General features: G+C 42.8%; 1 protein-coding gene across 2 annotated transcripts in view; it reads right to left on the bottom strand.

Moving 5' to 3' along the window:
- Positions 1 to 1,616: 1,616 nt before the first annotated feature.
- Positions 1,617 to 26,129, bottom strand: part of Psmd11 (proteasome 26S subunit, non-ATPase 11) — a 37,481-nt gene continuing 12,968 nt past the window's right edge. The window contains exons 4-14 of one of the 2 annotated variants that reach the window (XM_048366498.1): positions 19,842 to 19,913; positions 19,390 to 19,447; positions 16,115 to 16,309; positions 9,605 to 9,749; positions 8,435 to 8,495; positions 5,958 to 6,020; positions 3,217 to 3,342; positions 2,719 to 2,754; positions 2,419 to 2,470; positions 2,002 to 2,144; positions 1,617 to 1,885 (exon numbers count right to left, since the gene is read on the bottom strand). In XM_048366498.1, coding sequence (XP_048222455.1) covers positions 2,002 to 2,144; positions 2,419 to 2,470; positions 2,719 to 2,754; positions 3,217 to 3,342; positions 5,958 to 6,020; positions 8,435 to 8,495; positions 9,605 to 9,749; positions 16,115 to 16,309; positions 19,390 to 19,447; positions 19,842 to 19,913 — 951 coding nt within the window. In that variant the 3' untranslated portion in view covers positions 1,617 to 1,885. Of the gene's footprint in view, positions 1,886 to 2,001; positions 2,145 to 2,418; positions 2,471 to 2,501; positions 2,604 to 2,664; positions 2,755 to 3,216; positions 3,343 to 5,957; positions 6,021 to 8,434; positions 8,496 to 9,604; positions 9,750 to 16,114; positions 16,310 to 19,389; positions 19,448 to 19,841; positions 19,914 to 26,129 lie in introns of those variants that run through there. The other variant, XM_048366499.1, reaches the window with a different exon arrangement.

The following is a 26,129-nucleotide window of genomic DNA, read 5'->3' as shown; positions in this document are numbered from 1 at the left end:
AGCTGGTTTATCAGGAAGCGCCAACATCTTCATTTGACCCTCACATCACAGTAACCTACCACAGAAGTACCATCATCAGTGCACAGCCAAGGAAGCAGGCTGGTGGGGTCACCTCCCAAACCCACAGTCCTAGCTGGAACATACTGCTCTGGAAAGAGATACCTTGCAGACCAGAAGTCCTCCAAATGTGAACTCCAAACTCAGCCACTCCCATAAAGCAAAGGAAAGCAGAGCGCTCTGACCCATCTAGAGAGCTGCACTACTGCTGGGCCACAGAGAGCTACTGGAACGTTCTTTAAAACCCTCCAACACTCAAGAAAAGACACCTTTTGAAAAAAAAATTATTTTTATTGGAACTCATCTGAACATCAGATATACCTGGTGTTGGTTAGCAAGAACCGTTTGTACATTTGATATTGATGGTGCCAAAACCAAAACAGTGACTGGACATGATGGGGAGAGATGTTGAGAACAAAACCTGATTTTGGAGAGGAAAATTAAAGCCAGTCAGATTCAGAGAAGATGCAAAACCTGGTACAACAAAATCCTTTTACAAAATATAAATTTATTAGGAAAACCTGGAAAGGCCAGTGGAGAATGGTAAAGAAGGAGGAAAGGAGGCCAGCAGGAAGAAGGAAGAAGGAGTGGGAGAAAGAAAAAGAAAAAAGATGAGAGAAGAGAGAAGAGAGTAGAGTGGAGCACAGCAAAGGTGCAGCAGCTTACCTGCCAAGCGGCATCAAAGCCTTGCTGTGATCACATCCGGAAACAAAGCATGCTGAAATACAGTGCTCTACCTCCCATCCATTTGAGTTCTAAGAGGTAAATAAAGAAGTTCCCTGGGAAGGGGACATGGAGTTGCTCACAAACCCCAATGGGGGAGGAGCAAGGGGAGGAGAGGGAAGAATACCCCACAGTCTCATTTCCAATGTTCACTGTTTAAAAAAGGAATAACCTCGTCTAACAGCGGGAGAGGAGAGGGAGAGGGGAGAGTGGATGAAGACAGCCCAACTCCTCTGAAGGGGAGGAAGAGAAAGGAGATGGTGCCTGGGCCAAGAGGGAGAGGCAGGAGAGAAGAGCAGAAGAGGAAAGCAGAGAGGAGGGGCAGTTAAAACACTGACATCTAATCTAGTTACTATGTTTTAAAAAAAAAAGCCACATGCACAGCAGGCCCCCTGGGGGCTGAGGGCCCACACTGCTCCCGTGTGGCCGAGTGGACACGGGCTCCTGGCCATGTTCCCATCCTTCGCAGGTCAAAGCAGAGCCGTGCAGGTTCTGCTGTTGCTGCGGCGGCAAGGCGGCGAGGAGGCGGCGGCAGGCCCTTCGGCTAGTCTGCTGGAGCTGATGTTGGGGGGGAGGGGAAGGGTGGACAGGCCAAATGGCAGAGGAAAGGACACCAAAATGACTCATTTCAAATAAAAAAGAAAACAGCAGTCTATACACAGTTGTTTGTTTTGGTTCAGTACAAACAGAATAAAAAGTCGTTGCTTTTGATGGTCAGCAAACACCCAATTCTGAAGAGAGGAGAGTGACACCGGCAGGCGGGTAAGGACCCCCAGTGGCTTCGGGGTTCCGGGCTTGGTGGCCCTCTCCCAGGAGGCAGAGAGCACAGCTTTAGGTAGTGTAAGCCTTTTTTCCTTTTATTTAGAATAATCTTTTTTTTTTCTTTTTCTTTTTTTTTTAAGCAATTTCCCCACTCCCAAGTTGGGCCAGTAAAGATTACATGAAAACTGGCACACCTATCGGCTGGAATACAGATGCACCAAATGAGGGTTTAAAAACTTTCCGAGCGAAAAGTAGAACAAAAAAGAAAAATCTCCTAGCATTTCCCCCAAGGTTTCACTCTCCCGCCACACACACTCTCCAAAGGACCGCTACAGATCCAACTCTGCAAGAGAAGACAGAGCAGCGTCAATGGGCAAGCCACAGGACACCAGGAGGAGGTTTGGGTCTCGACAGGCAGAAGACAACACTGCCGTGCCCTGGGCCCCGGCCAGCACTCACCTATGTTAGCTTCTTGGCTTTGTTGTAGAGGGAGTCGACTACTTTACTCATGTTCTGAATTGTTTCCAAAGCAGCTTCGTAAGTTTTATCTACTGGGGGTTCGTCGAAAATAATCAGGACGCCCTCCCCCTGGTCCAAAATCCCTGCAAGAAACACAGGATAATCCAGATAAAGAAGACATCAGGCAGGCAAGGCAACTGTGAAGCTCCCTAGCTGGCTCACTTGGTCCACAAAAGGGAAACACGACTTGTCTCCCTGTCTCATTAGTGCGTTTATTATACTCATCACAAGGAAAGAGGCCAGGATCCCAGATCAAAAGAAACAGTTTTGTGTTAGGTACACCTGCTTTAAAGATCCACCTCTCCAACCATTACCACCATCACTACCAGCCTTCCTGACAATATGACTGTTACTCACCATGAAACTTCTTGTCAAGAATCATCTGTGATAATTTTCTCTCTACGTCGGCCTAAAACCAAAACACATGATTAAAGAAACCACTATCCATGAGTCAGAGATCACACTGACATGAAAGCTTCATAGAAAAGGTGTTAGTGCAAAGGAATCAGAAACAAAACAGCAATAATGCAACTCCAGCAGAGCTCACATTCCCCATTCTCCACTAGGAAGCCTAGAAACTTCCTCCTAAGGCTCCTCAAGAGCAAATGCCACACATACCATCCCCCCTACCAGCAAGATTGCCTGAAAACTACTTACCTTGGAGAGTTTGATGAGGCTAGATATGTGTTCAATCTAAAAAGAAAGGCAGAGAGACACTAACTCTGAGAGTTTAACTCTTTTTAACCTCCAATAAGAGAAGCAGGAGACAGAATTGCTCTCTTAAACCTTCTGAATGTCACTAAAGGTCAAGATTTCTTGCCCCATGCTTGGGTTGATGCTCTCCACTTGCCTGACCACCATAATACACAATACACATTCCGGCCCCACATACCCAATACAGAAAAGGTTTACCACATGTGCAGTGACTACAGAGAATTCTCAGAACACAAGCCCAGGGCTATATCACAAGCCTCTACACACCAGCATCCTTTTTCTTGACTTGTTTCCCATTAAGACTAGACCAAGCTTTGGCCTCCTGCCCACTAGGCACACTCTTGAACGTAGATTCCTACTCTGGACACATGTAGATGGAAAAGGACATACATGCCTACAATAAGAAGGCCATGCTAGAAACAGAGTCCCGCGAGGTCTTACCTGTACTCGGGAAAAAGGCTCAATGACCCGAATCAGATTCTGTTCCAGTAAATTATCATACAACTTAGCCAAGTGTGTGTTGATGATTGGGTCATCCCGGAGCTCTGCCCTGTAGTCTGTCAGAGCCTGCCAAAAGAGCCGGTAACAGAAACTGGCACTTTAAAGTCACATTACTCTTACCTTCCTAAATAATCTGCTGTCCCTTGTAACTAAATGGTTGAATGAAGCTCTAGGAAATGTGAGGAGATAAAAGTCATGACAATTGGGCTGGGAATATGGCCTAGTGGCAAGAGTGCTTGCCTTGGGGCTGGGGATATGGCCTAGTGGCAAGAGTGCTTGCCTCGTATACCTGAGGCCCTGGGTTCAATTCCCCAGCACCACATATACAGAAAACAGCCAGAAGCGGCGCTGTGGCTCAAGTGGCAGAGTGCTAGCCTTAAGCAAAAGGAAGCCAGGGACAGTGCTCAGGCCCTGAGTCCAAGGCCCAAGAATGGCAAAAAAAAAAGTCATGACAATTAGAAGAAAAGGGTAAGAACTTAAGAAGGATTGGGGGCACAGCTAAAATGGTAAAGTGCCTATCTAGCAAGCACAAGACACACACACACACAAATGCATGCACACACATGCACATGCACACTACCATAAAAGGTTGAAGTACATTTTTGTCCTAAACATTCATGTCAGGAGAAATAGTTTAGTAGTGATAGAGTGCCTGCCTAGCAAGCACAAAGCCCAGAATTCAAACCCCAGTAACACCAAAACTCTCATATCAACAGTTCCAATCATGTAATTGCCAAGAACGGATCCACTTATAAACCAAATTAATTATGCAAATTAATTATCCAAGAATCCTGAGGTTACACAATGGGAAATGCTTATCTACAACTAGCTCTTGAAAGTTTGGTGAAGGAAATTAGAACAGTATGGCCCTGATAAAATAAAATACAGGGTTGGGGCTGGGAATATGGCCTAGTGGCAAGAGTGCTTGCCTCCTACACATGAAGCTCTCGGTTCCATTCCCCAGCACCACATATATGGAAAACGGCCAGAAGGGGCGCTGTGGCTCAGGTGGCAGAGTGCTAGCCTTGAGCAGGAAAAAGCCAGGGATGGTGCTCAGGCCCTGAGTCCAAGGCTCAGGACTGGCCAAAAATAAAAAATAAATAAAAATAAAATAAAATACAGGGCTGGGAATATGGCCTAGTGGTAGAGTGCTCACCTCATATACATAAAGCCCTGGGTTGATTCCTCAGTACCACGTACACAGAAAAGGCCGGAAGTGGCACTGTGGCTCAAGTGGTAGAGTGCTAGCCTTGAGCAAAGTAAGCTTAGGGACAGTGCCCAGGCCCTGAGTTCAAGCCTCAGAACTAGCACCAAGAAAAGAAAACAAAAAACTTCTGTTTTGCCAAGTACCAGTGATACACGCCTATACTCCTAGTTACTCAGGAGGCTGAGATTTGGAGGATTAAGGTTCAAAACCAACATGAACAGAGAAGTCTGTAACATTCCATTTTCAATTAACCAGCAAAAAACTGGATGAAGGCATGACCCAAATATTAGGGCATCAGCTAAACAAACAAGCTGGGCAAGTGCAAGGTCCTAAGTTCAAACCCCAAACAATCAAAAAAGTTTCATTGGGGCTGGGAATATGGCCTAGTGGCAAGAGCGAGCGCTTGCCTCTTACACATGAAGCTCTCAGCACCACATATATGGAAAATGGCCAGCAGGGGCGCTGTGGCTAAGGTGGCAGAGTGCTAGCCTTGAGCGGGAAGAAGCCAGGGACAGTGCTCAGGCCCTGAGTCCAAGGCCCAGGACTGGCCAAAAAAAAAACAAAAGTTTCCTTTTGTTCACAGAAATGCCAAGCACACCTGGCTTTTCCAGAGTTGAAGAAATACCTACAGTTGTGCTGAGTGGAATAAGCAGTAGGCGTAGAGTCAAATCATGCTGCATTGACTGGCTACATGATTTACAACATCCTCCTGAGTCCCCATTCCCTCACCCTAAAATGAAGGTAATGGCTTTGTTGTGAGAGAAAAAGAAAAAAAAAAGATGACAGAACTTTTTGAAACTGCTAAGTATTACATGTAAATGATACTTAACCAAGATCATCTCAACAACCTTCGTGTTCAAAACTAGTGACCTATTTCTTGGTTTATTAATTATAGTGTGTGAAGGATATGTGAGGTCAGCCTACATTATCTTTAAAACTTACTTTGAAACTGTATCTTGGGGCTGGGGATATAGCCTAGTGGCAAGAGTGCTTGCCTCGTATACATGAGGCCCTGGGTTCAATTCCTCAGCACCACATATATACAGAAAAAGGCCAGAAGTGGCGCTGTGGCTCAAGTGGCAGAGTGCTAGCCTTGAGCAAAAAGTGCTCAGGCCCTGAGTCCAAGCCCCAGGACTGGCCAAAAAACAACAAAAAAAAAAGAAACTGTATCTTTAAAAAGTACTTAAGGGTTGGGAATGTGGCTTAGTGGTAGAGTGCTTGGCTAGCATGCATGAAGCCCTCGAGTCCTCAGCATCACATACACAGAAAAAGCCAGAGGTAGCACTGTGGCTCAAGTGGTAGAGGATTAGCCTTGAGCAAAAAGAAGCCAAGGACAATGCCCAGGCCCTGAGTTCAAGCCCCAGGATGCGCACGCACGCACACACACACACACACACACACACACACACACACACACGGTACTTAAAAGTCCCTCTCCTCCACCCATTTCCCTACCAATCAATACCCTGCTCACCTTTTCAAAATCTGCCAGTGATCTGTTCTTGCTAGCCTGAGCCACACATTTTAATGCTTCTGTCTAAGAATAAAAAGATAAATCATGAAAGTGATCTATTCAGTGTACTCACATATACCCAAAATCTCATAAACAGTGTGGTATGTCCACACAACTTCTGCTATAAAGAATCCACCCCACCATCATTCTTCAGAGATCTGGGAAGAAATGCAACAAGTGTTGAATATGACTTTTTGGCAACCAGCTTCCTTTTGAGACATGAACTTAAATAGAAGTTTTCCAAAAAGGCAGACCTCAACAGCATTTTCCAGGACAAGCCAAAAGATAAAATGGCAGAACTATGATCCTCTTCCTTCTAGAATCCTTATCTCCACATCCACCCAGAACTATTCCTACCTCAAGATGTACTTATACTAGTACTTCATTAAGATTCATTCTGCTAGACCTGATATAAGGAAGGCACTGATCAAGGTCTATTTTTATTAGAATTGAGGCATTAATATTCTACACATTACACTTCAACAGTAAAACTCTTTGAAGTGTTAAGAAGTATCTAAGGGGGCTGGGGATATGGCCTAGTGGCAAGAGTGCCTGCCTCGGATACACGAGGCCCTAGGTTCGATTCCCCAGCACCACATATACAGAAAACGGCCAGAAGCGGCGCTGTGGCTCAAGTGGCAGAGTGCTAGCCTTGAGCGGGAAGAAGCCAGGGACAGTGCTCAGGCCCTGAGTCCAAGGCCCAGGACTGGCAAAAAAAAAAAAAAAAGAAGTATCTAAGGGGGCTGGGGATACGGCCTAGTGGCAAGAGTGCTTGCCTCGTATACATGAGGCCCTGGGTTCAATTCCCCAGCACCACATATACAGAAAATGGCCAGAAGTGGCACTGTGGCTCAAGTGGCAGAGTGCTAGCCTTGAGCAAAAAGAAGCCAGGGACAGTGCTCAGGCCCTGAGTCCAAGCCCCAGGACTGGCAAAAAAAAAAAAAAAAGAAGTATCTAAGGGCAACATCTAAGCTCATTATAAATACGACATCTGTCCAAGCTGAGTCTCCACTCGGCAAGAAATGTTAACACCCATATTTCTAGATCAGCCTGGCTCCTGCTTAAAATTTGTCATCCAGTTACAAAGGAGTATACTCGAAGGAGCTTCTCTGTGTCAACCTACATCCTTAAATAGGGCTGGTGTGCCCTATGTAGCAACCCAAGTGGTAAAGTGCTAGCTCTGCTCAAATAAGCTCAGGGACAGCACATGGGCCTTGAGTTCAAGCCCCAGGACAGACACCAAAAAATAAAATAAGCTAATTAGGGCCAGCTCTAAGGAATCATCTTTTGTGGCATTCCTATGGAGCTATAGTAGGATGGCCAATCTGTCAGTTTACAGACAACAACATGTAAAATTCAGAAAGATCACTTTTTATTTTTTTTTTGGGGGGGGGGTAGGGGTTGGTCATGGGGCTTGAACTCAGAGCCTCAGCACTGTCTCTGAGCTCTTTGGCTCCAGGATAGTGCTCTTACCACTTAGAGCCACAGCACCACTTCCAGTTTTCTGGTGGATAACTGCAGAAAAAGAGTCTCAAGGACTTTCCTGAGCAGGCTGGCCTTGAACTGTGATCCTCAGATCTCAGCCTCCTGAGTAGCTAGGTGTGAGGCACAGGTGCCCAGCCCCAGAAAGATTAGTGTTCATTAAGCAAAACAGAAAGAGGGGATAGTACAGAGACCTGAGCCATTACCTTCACAATTGCTTTTTCTCACAAGTTATACTCATACCTATTCACACTCATACCTACCACAATCAAGGACCATAAATCATGAAAGGCCTCTTTCTGTACCACACTCAAAACTCAAGGCATGAATAGAAAAGTAATGAGCTGAGAAAATACTTAAGTGGATCTCAAAATCTATTTTCTGCATCAAGTCATCTAACCTCTCTAAAGCAACCTGTGCATGAGATCTAATCAGGCTCCATACTCAAGAATCAAGATGTCATATTCTTTTTTTTTTTTTTTTTTTGCCAGTTCTAGGGCTTGGACTCAGGGCCTGAGCACTGTCCCTGGCTTCTTTTTTGCTCAAGGCTAGCACTCTGGCACTTGAGCCACAGTGCCACTTCTGGCCATTTTCTATATATGTGGTGCTAAGGAATCGAACCCAGGGCTTCATGTATATGGGTAAGCACTCTTGCCACTAGGCCATATTCCCAGCCCGATGTCATATTCTTCATATGTTAAATTTGTGAGACAGTTTAGTAGAAGGAAGACAGATATTTTGGTCAAAGCTAAATGCAGCCAAATTTATACCTACAATTCATTTCTATGATGTCCATAAGAATACCAACTGACTGTCAGCGCCCAGCATCTAACCGTACAGGTAACACACTGGAGGGGTTTCATTAAGGGAAGAAAGCAGGAAGGGGGAGAAAAGAGTAGAAGAGAAACCTGAAGAGCACTCATCAAACATGATTCTGTATTTATGGTGTTCCATACCTGCCTCCCTGCATAACGCAGCGCAAGCTTCCCGCTCACCAAGGCCTGGACATCTTCTGGGCTAGAAGAAAAGGAATACTTGGTTAGTGGTCCCAGTTATGATCCTAAGCAAAGGTTTAGGTGAATTTCTTTTTGCCAGAATTTCACTGTGAAGGCTGCCCATAGAGAAAATCAGCCTAACCCCTAAACCTGTAATTGCAGGCACTTTAGGCCACAGCTTAGCAATAAAAAAGTTTAAAAAATATATATATCAGAACACTTAAAGCTAAAAGAAAGCTCAGCCAAACCTACCAAAAGCAACAGATTCAAGAAAGCTTTAAGTACACTGGAGTCAAATCCAGGTCTAACCCAGTCTTATTAAAAACACACCTGAGTTAGGGGCATATCTCAGTTGATAAAACACTTGCCTATCTTGTGTAAACCCCTGGGTTTAATCCTCAGCACTGGGGGGGGGGGGGGGGGGGCGGTAAGGGAAATACAACCCCTAACCCAAAGATTCTAAGAGCCCCAGTCCAACAAATTTCATTTATTCCCAAGAGAATTTGAATGAATAAATAGAACTCTTAATAAAAAGACCAGTTGTACTTTTTGTGGTGTACTTTCTCAAACATCTTAGTTCTATCCTTCCCACTGTGGGTAGCCCACATGGCACTGGTCTATCAGCTACTTCCTGACCTCTGTCCTACTGACAAATACCTGGAGGATATTTGAAGAATATTTGAAGGATGAGCAAATTCTCTAGGAGGGACTAAGAAAGGAATTTCCAAAACGCATCTCCCAGAATCTGAAAGATTAGCAAACAAAAATGCTCCAGAATTCCTTTGAATCTCCCGCTCTAACTCAGCCAGCTCCACCTATAAAACTGGCCAAATTTCTTTCCCAAGCCATCTCTGCCATGGCAGATAGACTTAATAGAAGGAGGGGCTGGGAATGTGACCTCGTAGTAGAGTGCTTGCCTCATACACATGAAGCCCTGGGTTCGATTCCTCAGCATCACAGATATAGAAAAGGCCAGAAGTGGCGCTGTGGCTCAAGTTGGCAGAGTGCTAGCCTTGAGCAAAAAGAAGCCAGGGACAGGGCTCAGGCCCTGAGTCCGGTCCCCAGGACTGGCAAAAAAAAAAAAAATTGAAGGACGAGAGCTCATATATTCCGTAGTTAATGTGCACCTACGTGTTGAGCATGATTTTGCACAGCAACATGTACTTCAGAGATGTGATGGCCTTGGGGCTATCGATGGAATCATAGCCCTCAAATGCCTCATAGAAGTATGAGTATGCAGTTTTCCAGTCCTTCTCCTCTGCTGCATGGATAATACCTGGGCATTGAAAAGAAAGTAGTAAGAAGCATATAAAATAACAGAACCATAAACGACCAGAGCTGGGAACTGGGCACCAGTGATTCATGCCTATAATTCTATCTAGCTGGGAAGTTTGGTTCAGGAGGATCGTAGCTCCAGTCCAGTCCAGGAAGAAAAGTTCAAGAGATTCATCACTACTCAACCAATAGCTGGGGGCAATGACACATGCCTGTCACCTCAGCTACATAGGAGGCTATGATTGAAGGATTGTGGTTACACCTTAACTCAGAGAGGAGTCCAAACTCCATCTCCATAAAGAAGCTGGGTATGGTGGCATTTGGCTATAAGGACAAGACTACAATAGGTGGATAATAGTCCAGGCATGTGAATCCAGGAAGAAGACCTTACCTCAAAAATAACCAGCATGGGCTGGGAATATGGCCTAGTGGCAAGAGTGCTTGCCTCGTATACATGAAGCTCTGGGTTCGATTCCTCAGCACCACATATATAGAAAATGGCCAGAAGTGGCGCTGTGGCTCAAGTGGTAGAGTGCTAGCCTTGAGCAAAAAGAAGCCAGGGACAGTGCTCAGGCCCTGAGTCCAAGGCTCAGGACTGGCCAAAATAAGTAAATAAATAACCAGCACAACAAAAAAGGACTGAAGGCATAGCTCAGGAATAGAGTGCCTGTCTAGCAAGCAGGAGGCCCTGAGTTCAAGCTCCAGTACTGTAAAGGAGAAAAAAAGAAGACAGAAGGAGAATTTAAAAAAAAAAAAAAAGATCAGAGCTGAAAAGTGCCTTAGAACTCTAACTCTATCCCAACTGATGATGTCAAATGAGGATAAAGGACCTGCCAAACTCACAACCAACTAGTAATAAGTGCTAAGATTAGGAACCCAGGTCTCTGGCCTCTCAGCAAAATGTCACAGTGCAATATTAAATTCCAAAAAGGGCTAAGAGAGTCAAAGGGGATGCTGAAAAGAATTACTATATGCCACAGTATAGCTGTGCATGATACCTAAAGCCTGTAATCCCAATTAATGCAGACATGAAAATAAAAAGACTGTCTTTCAAGGCCAGCACCAGAGAAAGACAAGTTTCAAGACTCTATTTCAACCAACAGCCAGGTGTGGTGGCACAATGGAAAGCACAAGTTATAGGCCAGCTCTGGAATAAAGCAAGACCCTACCTCAAAAATAATGCAAAAAAGCTGGAGGTGTGGCTCAAAGAGTAGAGTGCCTGCTTAGTAAGCATAAGCCCTGAGTTCTAAAAAAAATCCCAAAATATAGTACATCACCTTTTCCCCAGGCTTCTTCCCACAACCTTGCTCTTTGGAGCCACTGGACAAGGTCATATTTACCCTCAGACTACTTGAATGATCTATTTTAGTAACAAACTAATCAAGTTTTGCTAAGCTTGGCATTTTAATGCTGAAGCAACTTTCATGAAGTAAAAGAATCCCAACATGTTGGTTTTTTTTTAATTAAATACTTGGCATTTATGGACATGATTCTTTTTGTAGAAATAAACAGTGTATAGATCTCACATAATGCCAAATCCATAAACTTAATAGTACATAGCTAAGTAGGTTTTGTGGTTTTGTTTTTGTTTTGTTATTTAATTTTATTGTCAAGGTGATGTACGTAGGGGTTACATACGTAAGGACTTGTGTACATTTCTTGTCAAACTTGTTACGCCCTCCCTATTTTTGTTTTTTTGCCAGTCCTGGGGCTTGAATTCAGGGCCAGGGTATTTCTTTTGTTCAAGCCTGGTACTCTACCACTTGAGCCACAGATCCACTTCTAGCTTCGTTGGTAATTTATTGGAGATAAAGAATCTCAAGGACTTCCCTGCTCAGGCTGGCTTTGAACCATGATCCTCAGACTTCAGCCTCCTGAGTAGCTAGGATTACAGGCATGAGCCACTGGCACCCAGCTCAAATAGTATTCTTTATTTTATTTTATCCCAGTACCAGAACTTGAACTCAAGGCCTAATGCTTTCACTTTGCTTTTATGCTCATGGCTAGCATTCTACCAGTTGAGCAACATCTTCAATCAGGTACTTTGTTGGATAGTTGGAAAAGGGGTCTCGAAGACATTTCTGCCTGGGCTGGCTTCAAACTGAAATCCTACAGGTCTCAGCCACCTAAGTAGCTAACTAGTATTTTTTTTTTTTTTTTGCCAGTACTGGAGTTTGAACTCAGGGCCTGAGCACTGTCCCTGGCTTCTTTTTGCTCAAGGCTAGCACTCTACCTCTTGAGCCACGGCACCACTTCCAGCTTTTTCTGTTTATGTGGTACTGAGGAACTAAACCCAGGGCTTCATGCATGCTAGGCAAGCACTCTACCATTCAGCCACATTCCTAGCCCCCTGGCTAGTATTTCAATAGGCTGGTACCATAACTCACCTCACTAATCCTCTCCTGTTCAGATATTGGAGTTAACGCTAAATGAACCTGCTATTACTGGGGATAATATAAAAATGAACATTTCAGCTTGAGAGGCTAAGAGTGTGCACATCTTGATATAGCTCTAACTCTGTCCTAGCCTCTTCTCAAGACACACTGTTGCCCAAACTTCTTCACATCAGGGTACACACAGAAAGTACAAAGCATACAATAGGATGAAGCTCCTTACCCATGATCCCAAGAACTCAATGGTTAATCCACCCATAGCAAATTTGTGACAAATGGCATGCCAGCTGGGTAACTCCTGAACCATTAACTGAGGTAAGCCCTTTTACCCTACGTTTGTACAAGATCTCTCCTTTTGAGACTAATCAAATACTTTTTTTCTACTACAGTTCTTAACTAGAGATGCCTGGCAGAAAATGTGCCCCTTTCTATAACCTTTCTATAAAGTTTCCCCAAGACTCTACAAACTATTGATGTTGCCCAACTAAATGAGACTTAACTTTATGTTCCCATTTCTCTCAGCACGGAATTTGCTACAACCAAAATGACTCTGGTTGGAGGAGGGCGGTGGGGGGGGTGAGCTACAGGTGGTAAAGCATGCCTGTAATCCCAGCAGTTAGCAGGTTGAGGCAGAATTTAAAGTTTGAAGTGAATCTAGACTGCACAGTGGGACAGGGGTCTGGGTTGCTGGGTGGATGCGTGGTAGGTGGGTAGACAAGCCCAAAGGCTGAGGCAAAACTCTAATGGTTTTTTTCAAAAACATTTGTAAATAAGGAGTACAGTAGCACATACATGGTTGTTACCATGAATTTCTTTCTTTCTTTTTTTTTTTTTGGCCAGTCCTGGGCCTTGGACTCAGGGCCTGAGCACTGTCCCTGGCTTCCTTTTGCTCAAGGGTAGCACTCTGCCACTTGAGCCACAGCGCCACTTCTGGCCGTTTTCTGTATATGTGGTGCTAGGGAATCGAACCCAGGGCCTCATGTATACGAGGCAAGCTCTCTTGCCACTAGGCCATATCCCCAGCCCCTCATGAATTTCTATATCCTATAAAATTTATGTTTTGTTTTGCGCTTGTTTTTTTTTTTTTTAATAAAAACTACTGTCAGCTGAATGCCAGTGGCTCATACCTATAATTCTAGCTACTCAGGAGGCTAAGATCTGAGGATAGAGATTTTATTTTATTTACTTATCTTTTGTCCAGTCCTGGGGCTTTGAACTGAGGGCCTGGTCTCTGTCCCAGAGCCTCTCTGTGCTCAAGGCTAGTGCTCTACCACTTGGGAGACAGTGCCACTTGCAGCTTTTTCTGTTTATGTGGTTACTGAAGAATCAAACTCAGGGCTTCATGTTAGGCAAGCACTCTATCACTAAGCCACATTCCCCGCCATTAAGGATAGAAAATTTAAGCCAGCCCAGTCGATGAGACCCTTATCTCCAAAAAACTACAAAAAAAAAAAAAAGAAAAGAAAGGCCAGAAGTGGAGCTGTGGCAGTACCTAGGACCAACACACACACACACACACACACACACACACACACACACACGCCACTCATTCAACCCAAACTTTAATGAAAGCCTGCCATGTGCTAAGCAAGGAAATAGCTACTATAGAAGACAAACAGACACAGGAAAGATCCCTAAAAACTCATAATCCAGGGGAAAAGATGGTCACTAAAACAGAAGCAATGAGTTGAGTACCATACGGAGCACAAAAGAATACACCTTTGATTACTAAGTTCAAAAGCAAAGAAGAAAGCACAAGAGGAGGGTGCTAAAAGAAGACTTAAGCTAACTACAGGATACACAGGAATCAGCCAAGGAAACAGGGTGAAAGCAGAAAATTAACCAGAGAAGAAAAAAGGTACAAGGAACACCCAGAGTGTGAAATCACTTAGTGACTATGAATGGAAACCAGAGATGAAAAGGAAAAGGAAAGAATAGCCCCCATGTTAAATTAACGTTTAGACTGGGAAACATGAGAAACTTTTTTACATGTAGTTTTTTTCTCATGGTGTTAAGGGACCAGAGATAGGCAAGCATTTATCACTGAGCTACTTTGCTTCTATGTTTAGTTTCAAAGCTACTAGGAGTTGGACCCACCAGTAGGGAATTTTGAGTTACAAGGTTAGAGTTTTGTCTCAAAAAAATTACACTGGAAGCTAAAGGCTAATGGTTTGTGCCTGTAAATCCTACCTACCCAGGAGGTTAAGACCTGAGGATCACATGAAGGCAGACTTGGGGAAGCAGTTATTGAGACTCTTATCTCCAATTAACCACCAAAAAGGCCAGAAGTAGAGCTATGGCTAAAGTGATAAAGCACTAGCTTTGAGCACAAAAAACTCAGGGAAAGTGCTCAGGCCCTGAGTTCAAGCCCCAGATCCTTGTCACTAAAAAAAGACACTGGAGTCAGAGAAGAGAATGGATTAAAAATGTGGTTAAAGGGCTGGGGATATGGCCTAGTGGCAAGAGTGCCTGCCTCATATACATGAGGCCCTGGGTTCGATTCCCCAGCACCACATATGCAGAAAATGGCCAGAAGTGGCGCTGTGGCTCAAGTGGCAGAGTGCTAGCCTTGAGCAAAAAGAAGCCAGGGACAGTACTCAGGCCCTGAGTCCAAGCCCCAGGACTAGCCAAAAAAAAAAAAAAAAAAAAAAATGTGGTTAAAGACAGTAAACCAATAAAAAAAAATTTCCAATGGGAGTAATTTGTACAGACAGAAAAGAAACTGATCAGATATGAGAAATGAGAGAAGTCAAAATTACTCCAAAAACACGGGGCTGGGAATATGGCCTACTGGTAAAGTGCTCGTCTCGTATACATGAAGCCCTGGGTTCAATTCCTCAGCACCACATATATACAGAAAAAGCAGGAAATGGCGCTGTGGCTCAAGTGGCAGAGTGCTAGCCTTGAGCCAAAAGAAGCCAGGGACAGTGCTCAGGGCCTGAGTTCAAGCCTCCGGACTGGCAACAAAAACAAAACCAAACAAACAAAAAACTACTCCGAAAACAAAAAACTTGATGTAGTAACTACCAATATATTTTACTATGTTCTGACATAGAATAAAGGTGATATATACCAGCTTTCTAGGAATATTTATAAACAATATACAAATTGATTTTTTTTTTAAAGGAAGAAGAAACAGGTAAGTACCAGTGGGTCATGCTTGTAATCCTAGCTACTCAGGAAGATGAGATCTGAAGATCACAGTTCGAAGCTAGCTTGGGCAGGGAAGTCCATGAGTCTCTTATCACCAATTAACCACAAAAAAAAAAAAAAAAAAAAAAAAAAAGCTGGAAGTAGAGCTTGGCTCCAATGGTAGAGCGCTACCCTTGAGCACAAAAGTTCAAAGGCAGCGCCCAGCCCTCCTGACATGACCCCCCTACCCCCCTCCAAACCTTCATAAAGCTCTCAAAGAAGTTAACTGACTTGAATTACACAATTCTGAAGAGAAATGCTACCATTCTAAATGACTAAGAGGTAAATCAAGACAGACTTGTAAGCCTAAAGGAGACCCCCCTCCACAGTCAGGTTGCCTATTAAGCACTGATAAGCACATTCTTTATAAAAAAAATAAGCATATTCTTAATATATGTTAGGAAATTAAGAAGAGATGCTGAAGACAGGCATTGGTAACTAACTCCTATAATCCTAGCTATTCAGGATGCTGAGATCGAGGATCATGGGTCAAAGCCACCCAGGCAGGAATGTCTGTGAGACTCTCTAATAAACAACCAAAAAGCTGGAAGTAGAGCTGTAGCTCAAGCAGTAAAGTGCTAGCCTTGAGCAAAAGAAGCATAGGCAGGCCCAGAGTTCAAGCTCCAAGTACCCATCCACGAGTAAGATAACCTCTACCAAAAAAAAAAATCCCAGGAATAAGAGTATGAGTTCTGGAATACATATAACATCTGCTATATCCTATATATAGGATAGTACAGGATTGTACATGATATATGAAGAGAATAGCTATGAGTGTTACCTGACTGCATGTCCAAAGTGGCTTGCAATTTAGGAGGGCAGTAGATGGCATTTGCTGTGGTTCGAGCAGAGGTTAAGGCAGCTCGGGCTTTCGGCAGATTACTCAATGCATGGTATGTTTTGCTTTCTAAAAGCTGTACTTCCACCAAAAGGGCTTTGTCGTCCATCTTTTTTAACTCTCGAAGCAGTTGAGAGCCTGAAAAAGAATAGACATCTCTATGTTAGCCATAATCTTAATACTGTTATAGTATAAAATCTCATTTGCCCACTCAGGATAAAGAAACCTGCCTGGACTCAAAAAAGGCACCTTGAGAGTCCATGTAAGAAGTAAATTTTCTTCTAATATGCTATCTTCCAAAAAGGAATCATATATAATTATTATTACTATTATCTTTAGTTGTACAATGGAGTTTTAACTCACCAAGTCAGATAAATACAGAGCATCTTGATCACTGTGACTCCTTTCATTCTTCTCCTCCATCCTTCCTAAATCCCATCCATACTCTTTAAGTTACATGGTTCCATTTTCACATATATACGTTAAATATGAGTATTCACCTGTCCTTCCTCTCTCCATTCTTCTGCCCCTTTCCCTTTGACTGTCACATCCCTCCCCGACTCCTGTCAAATTATGAACGTAACTTTTTGTTGTTTTGTTTTGTTTTTTGCCAGTCCTGGGGCTTGAACTCAGGGCCTGAGCATTGTCCCTGGCTTCTTTTTGCTCAAGGCTAGCACTCTACCACTTGAGCCACAGTGCCACTTCCAGCTTTTTTTATATATGTGGTGTTGAGGAATCAAACCCAGGGCTTCATGTATACGAGGCGAGCACTCTACCACTAAGCCATATTCCCAGCCCAGAAACATAATTTTTTTTTTTTTGGCCAGTCCTGGGCCTTGGACTCAGGGCCTGAGCACTGTCCCTGGCTTCCTTTTGCTCAAGGGTAGCACTCTGCCACTTGAGCCACAGCGCCACTTCTGGCCATTTTTTGTATATGTGGTGCTGGGGAATCGAACCCAGGGCTTCATGTATATGAGGCAAGCACTCTTGCCACTAGGCCATATCCCCAGCCCCAGTAAACAAGATCTTATGTCCAAAAAAAAAAAAATGAAAACAGGGGCTGGGGTTGTGACTTAGTGATACAGTGCTTGCCTAGCATGCATGAAGCTCTAGGTTCGATTCCTCAGCACCACACAAACAGAAAAGGCCAGAAGTGGTGCTGTGGCTCAGGTGGTAGAGTGCTAGTCTTGAGCAAAAGGAAGCCAGGGACAGTGCTCAGGCCCTGAGTCCAAGCCCCTGGCAAAAAAAAAAAAAACTAATGAAGAGTTGAGTGCTACTGGGTAGTTTCTTTCTGAGCTGATGAAAATGTTCTGTAATTAGTGGTGATAGCTTCTTTAAAAACAATTCAGTGTGCTGGGATACCAGTGGCTCATGCCTGTTAATCCTAGCTATTCAGAAGATCAGAAGATCCAAGGATGGTGGTTTGAAGCCAGCTGGGCAGGAAAGTCTGTGAAACTAATCACAAGTTAACCACCACAAAAAGCTATGGCTCAAGTGGTAGAGTTCTAATCCTGAGCACCAGAACTCAGGGACAGCACCCAGGCCCCAAGTTCAAGCCCCAGGAAAGGCAGACCTCCCACAACCCCTGCAAAAAATAAAAAAGTTCAATGTTTCTTAGTGAATGTACTAAAACCACCTAATTGTATACTTTAAAAGGATGAAATGTTTTTCTTTTTTTGCTGGTCAGAGCCTGGCCACTGTCTGTAAGCTCCTTTGCTTAAGGCTGGTGCTCTATACCACTATGACCCACAGTACCACTTCCGGTTATCTGGTGGTTAGAGATAGAGTCTCATGGACCGTCCTGCCTGGGCTTGCTTTGAATCAGCATCTTCAGATCTCAGCCTCCTGAGTAGCTAGTATTACAGACATAAGCCACCAGTGCTCAGCAAGGCATGAATTTTTATTTTTGCTAGTTCTGGGGCTTGAACTCAGGGCCTGAGCACTGTCCCTGGCTTCTTTTTGCTCAAGGCTAGCACTCTACCACTTGAACCACAGCGCCTCTTCCAGCTTTTTCTGTTTATGTGACACTGAGGAATTGAACCCAGGGCTTCATGCGTGCAAAGCAAGTACTCTGTCATTAAGCCACATTCCCAACCAGGTGAAAAAATTTTAATGACTTCTTTAAATAATTTTTTTCCTAAATTTTAATATAGTTGTATTACTATTATTAAAGTGTTGTAAAGAGAGGGGTTACCATTTCAAAAGTCAAGTAATAAATATATTTCATGCACAAAGCCCTGGTTCGATTCCTCAGCACCACATATACAGAAAAAGCTGGAAGCGGCGCTGTGGCTCAAGAGGTAGAATGCTAGCCTTGAGCAAAAAGAAGCCAGGGACAGTGCTTAGGCCCCAAGTCCAAGCCTGAGGACTGGCAAAAAAAGAAAAAAGCAAGCAGTGAGGCAAGATTTCAGGTATTTAAAACCACAGAGGGAAAAACTTTCTGTTGGCCCATTTCCAACTTCCCAAAGTATTTGCACACAGTTTTTTTTTTTTTTTTTTTTTTTTTTTTGGCTAGTCCTGGGGCTTGGACTTAGGGCCTGAGCACTGTCCCTGGCTTCTCTTTTGCTCAAGGCTAGCATTCTACCACTTGAGCCACAGCGCCACTTCTGGCCATTTTCTGTATATGTGGTGCTGGGGAATTGAACTCAAGGCCTCATGTATACGAGGTAAGCACTCCTGCCACTAGGCCATATTCCCCAGCCCCTGCACACAGTTCTTAATTTTTAAAATAGATTTTAGATATAAGCACAACAGACACAGTAAATCTGATAACCTTTGACACACTTGTAATTAAAAAAATTGAATGTAAAATTTTAATTCAATGCTATATGCAAAATGCAAAAACTTATTTAGAAAGGCATCAGTTATTTCAATGAAATAGATCTTCTCTAGATTAAGGGAAATTGAAAACTGAAACTTTTATTTTCTAAATTTAACAGACTTAACTATAGGGACTTTGTTATTTTCTAGTGGTGAGATTTGAGCCCAGGGACTCACACTTGCAAGACAAATACTCTACCACTGAACTATATATACCCCATATCTCAAAAGTTCTAATATTACTTTACAATGACAAATTCTGTAAATGAAAACCATCTTAGATCTTTCTTAGAGGTAGGCAGACTATAAACTATTAATAGGTAATTAGCAAGTATAGCCAAGTTTAGAATATAATTATTTAGCTAGCTAAGATGTCTTATTCCTACCAATTTACTTACCCAAATGCAATGCTTCCTGGTACCTCTTGGTATCAAAATACAAAGACACCAGTCTTGCCTAGGAAAGAGAAAAGGCATTGACTAAAGAAGCGGGGGAAAAAACAAACCACAGAAAGAAATCAAAGACTGACAGTCACAAAACTGTTACTGTTAAATATATGTTCCATGATAACCTCAAATTCAGCATAACCAAGGATCTAGTCTGCAGTATTTTCTCCTATTATAGACAAGTGACTTGCTTTTACCATGTGGCTGCTTATTTCTCAGCCCCAAACAGCAAATCTGCCTCAAAACTTCTATCAAGACAATTCTCTTAACTGGGAGCATTATCACAGTCTCTTGGTGACTGGATAATATAAAGTTGCTGAAGGTACTTTTGATTAGGATGACATTATTTACATTCACAGTCTAACACCTAGATGCCTGAAATCAGTGCTAACATGGATACATACCTCCAAAGCTTGGCGTAAGAAAGTTCTTTTCTCTGATTTGGCCCATTCGATGCACTCTAAACACAGCTCCACCTGAAATAAGGAGAGATGTAACATAAATGTAACATTATGTCATTACATTCTTCCAACCAACTAGGCCTTGGAGAATTGTTTTCCTTACATATTACACATTTGTTGCTACAATATAATGATCCAGAGTATCTCAACATAAAATCTTGTATCATAATGAAAAACCAGCTTTGTTTTTTACACTTGACATCTCTGTTTAAATTGTGTTCTTTTGGAAAAGAGCTTCCTCTTTGAGACACTTCTACCTTTTCAAGAGATATCGATAACTTGACAAAAATACATAAAGGCCTAGAATGTTTATTTCTACAATGGTTTAAGAATTTTTTTAAAGCAGATTTACTACCAAAATGGTAGTGTTAGTGTGAATATGCTTGATAAGGAAGGGGAGAAATTCTAAGCCTATACACAAAAGCCTTGTTCCTTTCTCTTTAAGATACTTATCTCCAATTACCACCAAAATGCCAGAAATGAAGTTGGGCACAGGTGGCTCATGCTTCAAAGCCAGCCCAGGCAGGAAAGTCCATGAGACTCTTATCTCTAATTACCCAGCAAAAAACTGTGGTTCAAGTGGTACAGTGCTAGCCTTAGGCAAAAAAGCTCAGAGACAGCACACAACCCTTGAGTTCAAGCCCTAGGACAGGCACCAAAACAAGAGAGAGAGAGAGAGAGAGAGAAAGAAAGAAAGAAAAAAAGAAACAAAGTACCACTAACCTATTTATCATTACTCTTACAGCAAATTAATAACTAACACTTAAAGGACTTTCAAACTTTTCAACAACTTTGAACCCCTGGTCCTACTCACCATCTAAACAGTGATATAAAGTACAAAGTGGGGGGAGGGAGGGGGGCATGAGGGACAAGGTAACAAACAGTACAAGAAATGTATCCAATGCCCAACGTATGAAACTGTAACCTCTCTGTACATCAGTTTGATAATAAAAATTTGAGAAAAAAAAAATAAAGTACAAAGTGGGTGGGAATATGGCCTAGTGGTAGAGTGCTTGCCTCATATACATGAAGCCCTGGGTTCAATTCCTTAGTACCACATATATAGGGAAAAAAAGCCAGAAGTGGTGCTATAGCTCAAGTAGTAGAGTACTAGGCTTGAGCAAAAAGAAGCCAGGGACAGTGCTCAGGCCCTGAGTTCTGGAAAAAAAAAAAAAAAAAAAGGTACAAAGTAACTGATACAAAACAGCAAGGCAAAATCCTATGCAAGACAGTATAGCATGCCATCGAGTCCCCATGACATAATAGCTTTGACAGAGCTCAAATCAAGTACTGCAGATTTTTTTTTTCCAGTCTGGGGGCTTAAACTCAGGCCTTGGGTGCTGTCCCTGAGCTTCTTTTTACTCACTTACACTGGAGCCACTGCACAACTTCTGCTTTTTCTGAGTTTATTGCAGATAACAGACTTTCTGCCCAGGCTGGCTTTGAATTGTAATACTCAGATCTCAGCCTCCTGAGTAGCTAGGATTACAAGAGTGAGCCACTAGTGCTCAGCTGTACTGCAGACTTTGTATCACCTCCACAACTATGAGTTTTATATTAAGGCTGCTAAAGAGACTACAAGACAAAAAAAAGAAATAAGAAACTGAGTTTTCCAAAGAACTGTTAATACAACAGGTTTTGATATAAATCCAAGGTCTCCCAAGAAATTCTGCAAAGGAAGCAACTAAAAAAATATAATCTTAAACTGAAAAAATATGCCTGAAAGCAACTAAAAAATATAATCTTAAATTGACAATCTGCCTAAATACAAGCTCAATAAATAAATTGATGGATGCCAATTCATAGTACTTGGGTGATTTCACTATAGATTCAGTGACACCTATGGAACTACTCAATGGAGCCCCCTGGTGGCTGCCCAATCTCCACCACTCTACTAGTAAGGCAGTCACCTGAGTTTCATGTTCTGAAAATCAAAACTCAAAGATCTATAATGTTCATGATATGAATGGAAATAAAAGTAATTTGCTGAGTATTGTTATCAAACAATGTAATAGAAAACACAAGTCCTACATAATTTAAAAGGCTAAGAAATACTCATCCATTTCTACCCAGGGAAATTAGATATTTAAAGTTCAAGATGTTTTGTTGTGGGCTGGGGATATGGCCTAGTGGCAAGAGTGCTTGCCTTGTATACATGAAGCCCTGGGTTCAATTCCCCAGCACCACACATATACAAAACGGCCAGAAGGGGCGCTGTGGCTCAAGTGGCAGAGTGCTAAGCAGCCTTGAGCAAAAAGAAGCCAGGGATAGTGCTCAGGCCCTGAGTCCAAGGCCCAGGACTGGCAAAAAAAAAAAAAAAAAAAAAAAAAGATGTTTTGTTGTTACAGTTGGTTTTTGTTTTGTTTTGTTTTTTACCGGTCCTGGGGCTTAGTCTCAGGGCCTGAGCACTGTCCCTGGCTTCTTTTTGCTCAAGGCTAGCACTCTACCACTTGAGCCACAGTGCCACTTCCGGCTTTTTCTGTTTATATGGTGCTAAGGAATAGAACCCAGGACTTCATGCAAGCACTCTACTGCGAAGCCACATTCCCAGCCTTGTTGTTTCATTTTTAGAGACGAAAATAGAGGCCTGCCTGGGCAGGCGCTGAACAGCAATCTTCCTCCTTATGCTTCCTACATAACTAGGTAACATAACTAGGTAACAGGCAAAAGCCACTGTGCCCAGTTTTTTATTGGTTGATATGGAGTCTCATGAACTTCTTTGCCCAGGCTGGCTTCAAACTGCAATCATCCAAAGTAGCTAGGATAATAGGTATGAGCCATCAATGCTCAGCTGCAAGGCTTTTCAAAATGTGCTATTATGCTTTTCATTTAAGCAGACCACAACAAACAGTGGCTCCTCACAGGCAACCTTGATGTCTAGAAGGAAAGGTTTACTATTTGTAAGGGTCTGGTTCAATCTTCTTTCTCTTCTCTTTACCCAACTCATTACTGACCAACCTTCCCCAGCCCCGCCCTTTCATCTCTGCTATCACTCTTTTTTCCTTTTTCTTCTTTTAGTCAATACCAAGATTTGAAGAACTCAGGACCTTTCACTTGTGGCACTCTACAACTTTGGTCACACCTCCAGTCCGGATCTGTGCTGGTTATTTTGGAAATGGAGTCTCAGGAACTTTTCTGTCTGGGCTGGCTTTGAACACAATCCTCAGATCTCAGCCTCTTGAGTAGCTAGGATTATAGGTGTGAGCCACAGATGCCTAGATTTGGCCTTCACTTTAGGCTCCAAGCCATGGAAATGAGGATCCTAACAGGAACCATATCATCTTTAGGAACATATCAAGTGGAAGATTGTTCTTTAAATGCATCTGACTTAGCTGGGTTGTTTAAAGCCAACTCAGGCAGGAAAGTCCATAAAGATTCTTCTTCAGCTAGGAATGTGGCTTGGTGGTAGAGTGCTTACGTAGCATGCATGAAGCCCTGGGTTCAATTCCTCAGTACCACATAAACAGAAAAGGCCAGAAGTGGCACTGGGGCTCAAAAGGTAGAGTGCTAGCCTGGAGGAAAAAAAAGAAGCCAAAGACAATGCTCAGCCCCTGAGTCCCAAGCTCCAGAACTGGCAAAAAAATAAAATAGAGATTTGGGGGGTGGGGGGGACTGGTGATCCTGGCACTATCTTTGAGCTTTTGTGCTCAAGCCTAGTACTCTACCATTTAAGCCACATCTCCACTTCCAGCTTTTTGGTGGTTAATTGGAAAAAAGAGTCTCATGAACTTTTCTACCCAAGCTAGTTTGAATCATGATTCTCAGATCTCAGCCTCTTGAGTAGCTAGAGATTACAGGAGTGAGCCACCTGTGCCCAGCTAAACTTAAGATCCTAAAGTATTTTCTGAGCATCTGCCATGGAAAAGGCATAATAAGCTCCTTCAACAAGTATTAGTTATGTAATTCCTCAGAGGAAAACTACTCTAAATGCCAGTGACTAAGACAAAGTAGCTACTCTCACAGAATTTTCATCCTAAGAAGGAACAGATATTAAACAAGTAAATGATAAGTAAAGCAGAGATTGGACACTTTAGATAAGGTGATCAAAGATTTGAGATAATGTGATGGGGACTGAGGGGGAGAAACATGTTAAGATTGAACTGTGACTCTGTATCACCTTGCAGTTGACCTTGGCAATAGGTGTGTTGCCCTTTATTATTTTACTGTACAGTCAGCATGTAAACTGAATTTTATAATCTTATAACATTTTAAATTGTACTTTAGGGCTGGGGATATGGCCTAGTGGCAAGAGAGCTTGCCTCATATACATGAGGCCCTGGGTTCAATTCCCCAGCACCACATATACAGAAAACGGCCAGAAGTGCCGCTGTGGCTCAAGTGGCAGAGTGCTAGCCTTGAGCAAAAGGAAGCCAGGGACAGTGCTCAGGCCCTGAGTTCAAGGCCCAGAACTGGCCAAAAAATAAAAATAAAAATAATAAATTGTACTTTAGGGGCTGGGAATGTGGCTTAGTGGTAGAATGCTTGCCTAGCATGCACAAAGCCCTGGGTTTGATTCCTCATCATCACATAAACAGAAAAAGCCAGAAGTGGCACTGTGGCTCAAGTGGTAGAGTACAAGCCTTGAGCAAAAAGAAGCCAGAGACAGTGCTCAGGCCCTGAGTCCCAAGCCCCAGGACTGGCAAAAAAATAAAATAAATTGTACTTCACTGTGTAAAACAAAATAACTATATTGAGTAGGTTTAGAATGTAAGGGGGAAAAAAGATCAGTCTGAATGACCCAGATAAATGCAAATGACTCACTGCCAAAATAGTTTAAAGGGTTATGGCACAAAGGCCAATATGCTAACTATAAAGAACGTGAAAAACATCCAAGCAGCAGTGGCTCCCATTTGTGATTGTAGCTACTCAAGAGGCTAATACATATCTCTTTCATGCTTGTAATCCTAGCTACTAAGGAGACTGAGATCTTAGGAGCATCCTGGGCAGGAAGAGTCCATGAGACTCTTACCTCCGATTAACCACAGAAAGCCAAAAGTGAACCTGTGGATCAACTGGTACAGTGCTAGCCATGAGCACAAAAACTCAATGCCCTAGGTTTAAGCCCCAAGACTGGCATTAAAAAAAAACAAAAAGTAAAACTGGTAATAAAATAACAAAATACCTAATAATGTTCCCTTTTATTCTAGGAAAAGAAAGAAAGATAGGAAAAAGAGGAAAGTTCACTGGTTAACAAAAATGTAACATTCAACAAACAATGGCAATTTACAAATGCAGTTAAGGGAGAGCCTAACCAGACATGGGGCCATATAATAAATCCCACTGATTAATTATAAGACAGCATCAAATAAGAGTTGAGTATACTTCCACAAAGAAGTAAAGAATTTATCATTAGACAAATGAGGTTTTGGGCTGGGAATATGGGCTAGTGGCAAGAGTACATATAATCCTAACTAGTCAGGAGGCTGAGATCTGAGAATCATGGTTTGAAGCCAACCCAGGCAGGAAAGCCCATAAGACTCTTATCTCTAATTAAGCACTAAAAAAACTGGAAGGAGAGTTGTGGCTCAAGTGGTACAATACTAACCTTGAGCAAAAAAGCTCAGGGAGGGGCTAGGAATATGGCTTAGTGGCAAAGTGCTCACCTCGTATACATGAAGCCCTGGGTTCAATTCCTCAGCACCACATATATAGAAAAAGCCAGAAGTGGGGCTGGGGATATGGCCTAGTGGCAAGAGTGCTTGCCTCATATACATCGAGGCCCTGGGTTCAATTCCCCAGCACCACATATACAGAAAACAGCCAGAAGTGGCGCTGTGGTTCAAGTGGCAGAGTGCTAGCCTTGAGCGGGAAGAAGCCAGGGACAGTGCTCAGGCCATGAGTCCAAGGCACAGGACTGGCCAAAAAAAAAAAAAAAAGAAAAAGCCAGAAGTGGTGCTGTGGCTCAAGTGGTAGAGTGCTAGCCTTGAGCAAAAGAAACCAGGGACAGTGCTCAGGCCCTGAGTTCGAGCTCCAGGACTGGCAAAAAAAAAAAAAAAAAAAAAAAAAGCTCAGGGACAGTGCCCAGGCCCTGAGTTCAAGCCCCAAGACTGGCACCACATTAAAAAACACCTAAAATTACCAAATAGACAAACAATTCTGATATTTTGGTTTAAAATATAACCATTTAAGTATTATTTTATGCCAGAAGCAAGCAAGTTTGAACACTGCTCTACAAATAAATTTTCAACAAAAGAAGTAGGCCTGTAACTAAGTTTCTAAGAATCATTAAGG

This window comes from Perognathus longimembris, chromosome 17 (genome assembly GCF_023159225.1).
Source record: "Perognathus longimembris pacificus isolate PPM17 chromosome 17, ASM2315922v1, whole genome shotgun sequence".
Lineage (NCBI taxonomy): Eukaryota > Metazoa > Chordata > Mammalia > Rodentia > Heteromyidae > Perognathus > Perognathus longimembris.
The sequence above is the reverse complement of the archived record's forward strand: the minus strand, read 5'-3'. Positions and strand labels throughout refer to the sequence as shown.